The sequence below is a fragment of the Nelumbo nucifera genome, chromosome 1, assembly GCF_055504915.1.
Source record: "Nelumbo nucifera cultivar China Antique chromosome 1, China Antique-T2T, whole genome shotgun sequence".
In the NCBI taxonomy this organism is placed as follows: Eukaryota; Viridiplantae; Streptophyta; class Magnoliopsida; order Proteales; family Nelumbonaceae; genus Nelumbo; species Nelumbo nucifera.
The window spans coordinates 200,335,986-200,345,156 of NC_142649.1; the positions used below are offsets into that span (position 1 = coordinate 200,335,986).

The 9,171-nt window shown below is 37.0% G+C and overlaps 1 protein-coding gene across 3 annotated transcripts; it reads right to left on the reverse strand.

Annotated features, from left to right (window-relative positions):
• Positions 1-591: 591 nt before the first annotated feature.
• Positions 592-8,576, reverse strand: LOC104610447 (uncharacterized). Of its 3 annotated transcripts, none has more exons than XM_019199945.2 (5): positions 8,188-8,576; positions 3,209-4,196; positions 2,298-3,124; positions 2,146-2,211; positions 592-1,781 (listed from the first exon to the last, which is right to left on the reverse strand). In XM_019199945.2, exons 3-5 carry the CDS (start codon positions 3,072-3,074, stop codon positions 1,581-1,583), a joined length of 1,044 nt encoding a protein of 347 aa, XP_019055490.2. In that variant the 5' UTR covers positions 3,075-3,124; positions 3,209-4,196; positions 8,188-8,576; the 3' UTR covers positions 592-1,580. The 3 variants fall into 3 exon arrangements, with proteins under 3 accessions (XP_019055490.2, XP_088751966.1, XP_019055489.2); XM_088895840.1 differs by having other exon boundaries at positions 592-1,990; positions 3,205-4,196; positions 8,188-8,573; XM_019199944.2 differs by having other exon boundaries at positions 593-1,781; positions 3,205-4,196.
• Positions 8,577-9,171: the final 595 nt, after the last annotated feature.

The following is a 9,171-nucleotide window of genomic DNA, read 5'->3' on the forward strand; positions in this document are numbered from 1 at the left end:
GGAGGATGGAAGCCCCCCAACCGAAGAGGTAGGGGCAAACCACTTTCTTTCCCCTTATCTTTTCTAACATTGGCTGAAAATGTAAAAGAAATTTGAAAAAAACATATTTAGTTTCACTCATTTGTTCACAACCTTGAAAAACTTGTTGAATCTTGCAAATTTATAGATGTTTTGGAAAATTCTTACAAGATTTGAGTCTTTAAAAAGGTTAAAAAGCTTTTTGAAGGGTTTGGAAAAGAAAGAGGGCTTCTAAAATGGGTTTAAAAACCCTCTTTCGAAAGGAGTTTTATTTGCGTTTCTGCCATAGTAAAATCGTATTGTATCGGCCGATTCAGTGTCGAAACGCACTGATACTTAACGATACGGGTATGATATGAGCACGATATGACCTCGATACGACGAATAGATGCGGCACATTCAATTTGGTACCATGTACCATGCCGAAAACTTGCTGGAACGATACGTATCGGCTAATACGAGCCGAAATTTTGAACTTTACAAATAACAACTTGATACAATGTAGGCCATGCAAGCACAACTAAACTAAGAAAAAGAATTCCTTATTCACCATGACACTCAAACAGGCCAAACACTTTTTGTTTTGAACAAAGCCCCACTAATCAATTCAGCTTGTGCACTCCTTTGGAAAATTTTAAGCTCTTATATATAGGAACCGTTTTGGAGGGCTTCTGCAATGATTGAGCCACGTTAAGGGAGCTGCTTCAAAGAAGGTACCTAAGATAGCTACACCAAAAAGTTGATTTTTCAGCTCATATAAGCCTATTTTCAACTTTCCAATTTTTTACCAAACATGAGTACATCTTTCTCGATTTCTCAACACATGTAAGCCTTGTTCGTTTACAACTTTGTAAGTTATCCTTACTTGATTAATTCACTTACCCATGTTATTTTGATTCCCAAGATCCATAATAACATTTTTATCTATAAAAAGCTAATATTAAAACGGACAAAGTTGTTTCGTTATGTTTTATAAAAGTTTCCCTGTGAAAAAATTACACACCCACCGGCCAGATGAATAAGATTTACCAAGATAAGTATTTATAATGGGGCCCACTACTTAAGGCAACAAGAAAACATTGTAAAGCTGGTCAGTAGGAAAAAAGATGCCCATTGACCAACTTTACCAGGCTTATTTACTGATAAACGAATGGGGTTGTAATGTGAGAAGCCACTTCATGAAAGCCCTCCCATGTGCCCATTTGGGAGGGCTGAAAGCGGCTTCTGGCTTTCTGAGGTGGACCCCACATGGACAGCCTATAAGCTTATGTGTGGTTAAAAAACTGGAGAGCCTAAATTATATGCCAGTGGGTCATTTGAAGGTCTGACCGCTTCAACCTCTTTAAATATCTTACCCATAGCACTTCAAAGCAGCTGAACTAGCTTAGTTAAAACTTCAGAAGCAGCTCAACCAAAGTCAAAGCTTCAGCCCTCGCAAACGGGGCCAGCTCACGAAGTTGATACTGGATATGGCACTGTCTGTACTATTTATTGATAAGATCCAACAAGTGCTTATTGCAATAACTAGATACACGTTGGGGAGCCGAGTGTTATAAAGTTTTCTATATCAGCATATCTCTGCATGGTGAACTAACTCTGTTAAATCCATTAATGTATCTTTCTTGACTACTCATTGTTCCAGGTTGAAGGCAATTCTTCATGGCGTAAGTAAAGCATATGATCCCGTACTTCAGGCACTTGCAACTTTGCAAGTTGTCATCCAGACTGAAACCAGTATAACTATATATTGCACTAAAAGCCCCCTGCAAAATTTACTTCTACACGGATCAATGCTTATGATGGAGATATACAAAGCTTTGGATATCTAAGAAGAAAGAATATATTCAAAATAACCCTGGCCTTCAGTTCAATTTTGATTTATTATGAAAACTATAGCTTGCTCATTGTGGGGTAGGCAAGCAAAAGTGCAAAACCAGTTCATCCTTATTTACATAGGTCTCCCATCTCCCTTCTGTGAAACCAAAAAGAACATAAAGTACCAACCTGACAATCATCCTTATATATCATTTAGTGCTCAAGTTAATTGGGTTCCAGAAGAGGATAGAAGTAAAAGTTGAAGGTTTATTGTTCTCAAGTAGTTTAACAAAGTGCAGGATGAAGGAATACCTGACTAGGATCATTAAGATCAAAACTGGTGAATTGTTGATTCAATACCCAAGCTGGTGTAGTTCCCTACAAAAGATGCAATATCTGAAGTTCAAATGAACTGAAATAAAAGGAAACTGGTTACACAAGTTAATTATTTCTATCATGTGCACCTGGCCAAAATTCTTCTGTCCCAGGTCAACAAAGGAAGCACCATGGTGTTGGGAATCTAAATCAGTATATGCTATGCTATCATGAGAAGGGACTGCAACTGATGTCCTTTTCAGTGTGTCTTCAACATCATTTAATGTTGTACATAAGCTATTCATTTCCACGCTGTACACTTCATTATTGGTACAAGCCTTCTCTGCAATTTTGGTTGCCTCACGATAAAGATTAGAATACCGAACTGTCACAGGCTCTTCACAATTGGCTTGTATATCTTTGTGACGGTCACCCACTACAAGCCCTGACCTTGCATTTTCTGTCTGCCATTTTAAAATGTAATTATTTTGTTTGCACTTTCTTGGAGTTGACAGAATGTGATTATGCTCTTCTACCAGTCGAGTTATAATCCATCTAGTTCCTGTTTTTCTAATATTCATCAGTGCCATGCACCCTGTTCTTGATTCTACTGGCACTCTTTTCTTCTGCTCATTTCTATCAGATTTGATTTCACGATATCCTTGAAGTGAACAACAAAATGAGCGAGCTATTAAGTCACCGGTACATTTTGATTTCTGGGTTGAACTTCTCCATGCACTAAATCCAATCCCTCTTGCATACTGGTTATAAAAATTGTATGCATCTTCTTCAGATTCAAATTCCATGCCAACACATGGGTGAAAATCATCATTTGCATTGACTTCAACATCTTCCTCACATTTACTAATATCATTGTCTATTAGATCATCTTGATGACATACTGTCACACTGGTTAGTTCTGCCATATTCCCTGGCTTATCATCGGTTACAAGAATTGTAGTTTCTATATTTGGTCCTATACCGGAAAAACAAACAGTTAGCACTCACAGTTAATATACATCCAAAAAGTGGCTATTGAAAATTCTATATTCTTACCCACTTTGGCCTTTTTCCTTGGTATCCAAGTTTCTCCACCTAACAAATTAGTTGGCTCCTCAAAAGTCCCATATAATTGTTTGTCTGCTTCAGTGATCATTGTCTTCTTCAATTGGCTATCCAAGGATGATTTCTCTTTTTCAGGTGCCCTCTGTGTTTTGTAATGGATAGATCAGGTGATGCTTGTGCCATGGAACCAATTGATATCCTTTTTAATGCCTCCTCAACATCTTTCAAAGTTGCACGTAGGCCATCCATTGCCAACTTGTAAACTTCATCATTTACAGCAGCCTTGGTTGGAATGTATGCTGCTTGACGACAAATATTGCAATACCTTATTGTCACAGGCTCCTGATAATTGGCTTGAATGTCTACACCTTGGTTGTCTATCAGAAGTCCTGACTTCTCATCTCTTGTCCACCTCTTTAGTATGTAATGATTGTTCTTGAATTTGGTTGTAGTTGCCAAAGCATGATTATGCTCCTCCACAACTCGAGTTACAATCCATTTGGCTCCCTTCTTTCTTATATTCATCAGTGCCTTGCAGCCTGTTCTTGACTCAGATCGTATTTTTTTCTTCTCTTCAATCCCATTAAATTTGACTTCTTGATATCCTTGAAGAGAACAACAAAATGAACGAGCTATTAAATCACCAGTACGCCTTGATTTTTGGGTTGAACTTCTTCTAGTGCTAAATCCAATCTCTCTTGCATACTGATTATAAAAATAGTATGCTTCTTCTTCAGATTCAAACTCCATTCCAACGCATGGGTGTTGAAAGTTAGTCTCATGGGCTTTGGTTACATCTTCTTGCTGTTTATTAACAGCTTCTTCAAGTAAGACATCATCCAGATCTCCTACTTTTCCTTTCCTATCTGATCCACCATCCCCTCTGATATTATCCAGGTTTCCTCCATTGATGGGATAACCATAATCTCTATCATTTTCAATCAAAGACAACTCCTCTTCTCTCCCATGTTCCATTTTTGGATCTACACAACAACACAACCAAGATTATAACCCAACTAATAAAATAGCCGCATCCATAACAGCTTATATAACATAACCAGTTGTGAACAGGATAACAAGAAAGATTAATACTGTCATGTTTAACCTGTTAATATTGGAAAAACAGCAAGAATTGTTCCATATAACATGATCAATACATTGAAAAGCTTGTCACAGAGCTAGCTAAGAGAGAGTAGATGCCTTATATTTATATAATATGGACTTGTCAGAGGAAGAATTATGGATTTATATCTAAATATGATAAATCTGATTATGGCTTCCATCATGCTATCCCCTTAAAAAGACAAAAGAGAAGACATTATTGTGACTGTTAATATGGTTATAAGATATTAATAAGCAAATGGCATAAGAAAATGATAGAAATTATAACTAAATGTAGATTTATTGGTGATCATAATCATCATCTAAGCTATGTCCCAACTATATGGAGTCATCTACACAATCCTGTTTCACCATTCCGTTCTGTTTAGTTCCATATCCATTGTTTAATTATGAGCCCTTAAATATTGAACTAAAAAAGAAATCAGAAGAAATCTACCCCTACAAAGTATAGCTTAAATAAATCATAACAAACAAAAAGTTTTTTCAAGAACCAAAATGATGGAATGAGCAGGCCAACTACTTGAAATAGTGAAGTGTAATATCCAACTAAAGATTTTACCATTGTTTGGTGTAATTCTAAAATCTCAGATGACAAGTATGAGAATGCAGCTTAACACTGAGAGCAGCCACTTTGTGCCCCCCCAAAAAAAAAAAAAGGCAAAGGTTAGATCCATAGTTTTCAAGGCGCCAAGGCTCACCTAGGCGATGGATTTTTTCAAGTACAAATATGTATCCAGTTCCCTAGGTTCCATAATCATATTTCCTTAATAATTATCCATAATTTTCATGAGAGAAGTATAAACTTCATGTTAAAATATAGAAAATCAACATATTTCAACATATTCATGAGAAAAAAATAAGAAAAGAAATTTCAAAAAATATAAGGGCTGAACCCCTATTTCTGTTATTGGAAAAGAAAAGAAAAGGTGGAAGAAGAAAATTGGTATGTAGTATAGACACAAAAAATTAGTAAAGAAAAAGAAGTAAATGTGTTGGTTAGACAACATTTTAAGTTCTTCCTTACTTATTGGTTCAGGTTTTGAAGTCTTTCAGGGTTCAATACAGCATTTAGCAATGTTTGTGTTGATTAAACCCTAACAAATAAGAAAATAATAAAAAAGAAATTAGTATATAAACACACAAAATGAATATTTTAGTTTAAAAAATGTCTATTTTAAAATTATAACCTCAAAAAATTAAGAATATAAAAGTTTTGTCCAACACACTATAGAAAACTGCTTGGCTATTAGGCGAGGCGAGCCTCCAAGGGCGCCTTGTCGCCTAGGTGTCGCCTTGACAACTATGGTTAAATCTATATCCAGTCTACCCCTCCGAAGACCCCAGATAGCTGGGAGCCTGGGACCAACATTGGGTAATGCCCTTTCTTAATGATGGAAGTAACAATTAACAAATATAAGTGCCTGATAAAAAAAAGTAACAAATATAAGTGAGATAGTGTAAAATACAAAATTAGTCAGAACTTAAAATATCTAATGTTCTCCAAGAATATTAACTAAATTGAAGGGATAAACTTGCCACAAGATACAGATAATTTTTTAAAGAAGAGGAAGGAATGCGCATTCATAAAAGACTTCTTAAGCATTTGCATAAGGCAGAGGTCTGTGGTCAGGGATTTGTGAATGGGTCTGGAATGATGTCAATATGCCACCTTGCAAAGTATCAAAATCCAAAGAGGATCATATCCAAAAAGTGATGACTGTTATTCAATTATGTTATCCAGATACAGAAAGGCACAGTTGAACAAAATGTTGGACATTGATTTTACACTAAATTGAAGTGTCCAGCATGATACAGCACCTATGTACAGGTATCTTGGTATCATAGTTATTCAATAGTTGTAAAGAGTCAGATCTCTCTTGCGAAACCATGTATGGAGCACCATCAATATCCCTATAGAGCCTAAAGGGAATAACACCAAAGAAAAAAAAATCCCTAAGGCTATGATTGGTTTGAAGGAAAAGGTAGGGAAAGGAAGAAAAAGGTAGAGAAACCTATACAAGGTTAGTAAAGATTTCCCTACCTTTCCTAACTTTTTCCTTCCAACCAAAAACAGCCCAAGTGTCACAGCCAAGGAAAAAAAAAGGAAGCTAAGCTTCATAATCTTTATAATCAACTGTGTCAATTAAGAGTATTTTCACCTTGGTAGATTATATATATGGGCCACTTCCATTAAAAAAAAAAAGGCTTTTTGACACATAGGAATTTTGGTTTCAATATAAAGGGCAGCCCAGTGCAAAGGCTCCCGCCAATGCAGGGACAGATGTACGCAGCCTTACCCCTGCACATACAGAGAGGTTGTATGAATACATAAAGGGATGTTGAAGGTCTAACCGCCCAACCCAAGTTGATGGGCAGTAGAGTTGTGGTGGGCCACTGTAATCGTGAAGTTTGGTTTGAAATATATAAAACAAAAATTGTCTAAATCTAATACCTGCCAAAATGAATTTTAAAGCAAATAAGCTCTAGTTAAAAAATTCAAAGGAACTAAAAATAAAAATCCAATCACATATTTGTTAGCAAACAGAAACCCCATCATAGATTTGTTAGTTATTAGTACAAAAGGAAAATTATAAGCATCAATCTTTTTGATCCAGAATTTGTAAGCATCAATATTGTTATTTTTCAAAAAAAAAATCCCCAGCCCCAAAAAATAAATTGTTAAGGAGTTTGAAAAGGCAAGCATTGTTTCCTTTCTTCTTTCTATATCTTACAAATAACAATGTCTTATTTGATAAAGAAAACACATCTACAACTGTATAGTATAAAACGCTGATAACAAACAAAACAAATTAAGCAAATGAGCAGAATGCACACAGCACACAAACTTCTCATATCATTTAACCAAAAAAGGAAAAAAGAAAACAATTATAAACCTAAAAATCCCTATAGAACTCCCTACAACCATAGGAAAAGCAAAATATGGACCCAACCAAATCAGTACCAATTTGCAGAGAGATCACGTAAACATATGGCATCCAATCAGATCTCCAAATTCATTAATGGAGAGATTGTAACATTGACCATCAGGTTTCTTCTATAAGTCAAGGATGCCTTTGAGCTGGCCTGATCTCTTCTACCGTATTCTGCGACAACCCTTGACATCAAGCAGTTTCTTTCTTTCTTTTTAATGTAGAATGGATGACACTACAGCAGTCTTTCTTAATTGAATTTACAAAAAGTTTCAATTGGATAAATGAAAAGAAAACATTTTCAGTAGATATAGGACAAGCTTGGCATGGAGCCCAACTTGTCCCATTTCTACAAAATATTGCTAAACTAATGATCTATTTGATAATGAGCTTCGGTCAATTTTATGATGAGCAGTGTCTTCTTCATGAGAGTGTGCAGACCTTGGTTTAGCAGAAGAATAAAATCAGATAGATGAAAAACAGAAAACTATTCGAAATTTTTCTATCAATCACCCAACTAATGATATCATACAGCCATGTATTGTTAGGATTTGTTGCTAAAACTAACCAAATAGGTGCTGTTCGAAGTTGTAAGACTACACTACAGCCGCTTTTTGAGCCATTAATTTTCTGATTCTTCCGCTGACTAAGCATATTATTAAGCAATGTTCTCTAACAAAATGACCATGTAGCATTTAAAAGAAGGATATATTAAGCCAAATTAAATTTCATATATGCAGACCTACAAAAGCAACTCGCTAATTTCTTTCCTGCCCCACCTGAAGTTTCAAAATGGAGATTCAATCACACATTGTGGAGCCCAGTTGAACCGTCAATTGCCACAACCCCATATCTCGGAATTCTCAATAATGCCAATAAAAAACATGAAAACGGAAACTGGAGATCGAGTAAGAGAATATACCTTGGTTTCTGTTGGAAATGGAATGGACTCCTCCAAATGTAAGATGGGTCCAGTCGCAACGGTGCACTTTCCGATTCTTTTCACTGGCTTCTCTAGGTTCGCTCTTCGTTTTGAGTGTGGAAAGCTTTGTCAAAGAGAAAGGAAGCAATAGAGATCAGAGTAGAGAGAGTGAGAGAATTGAAGCAGAGTAGAAGCGTGAACTGTAAAGGAAGGGGGGACGTGAGATGGCAAGTTGGCAACAGAGCACAGACGGTGTATCTACAATAACTGCTGCGTGGGCGATGAGAAAGAGAAAATCCAAGGCACCGTCCGCGCCCCGGGCCAGGTTGGCCGGAATAATACAGCCAAATTACTGGAAGAATTGAACCGTCAGGCCGAGTCTATATCTGTACTCCTCACATCTCACCACGGGAGATGTTTCCAATAGACGGTGGCATGTGCCTATGAGGTATGTGTGATGTGTCTATTAGGAGATCAGATCTGCTCCTCACAGAAGCGCCTCACAAGCATATCCTATCATACAATGGGAACATCTCCCGTACTTTTAAGTTATTATTCACGGGAGATGTTCCTAATGCACAGTGGATGTGCATGTGAGGCGCCTGAGTGTGAGGAACAGATTCCATCCCGTCTATCAGGTATGTGTGAGGTGAGGAGTAGATCCTAATTCTGGAAGAGGAGTTTGGATGGGCTCCCCACAGCCCATCCCCCCATATACTGGGAACACCTTCCGTGCTTGTCATGAGTTTGGGTGACCTGCCAATAAAATACATTCCAACATCCTACCGACATGACATGACACTGCACATATCATGCATGATGAGTCCCACTTTTACAATAAAAAAACATCCCAGCTTATGTTGGGATGGTGTTGGAATTTATTTTATTGGCAGGTGGTCCCAACTCATCATTGTCATAAGGAGAGGATGGGCTGTGGGGTGCATGTAGGGCATGCTCAGTGGGGAGTTCATCCCATCTCGTCAA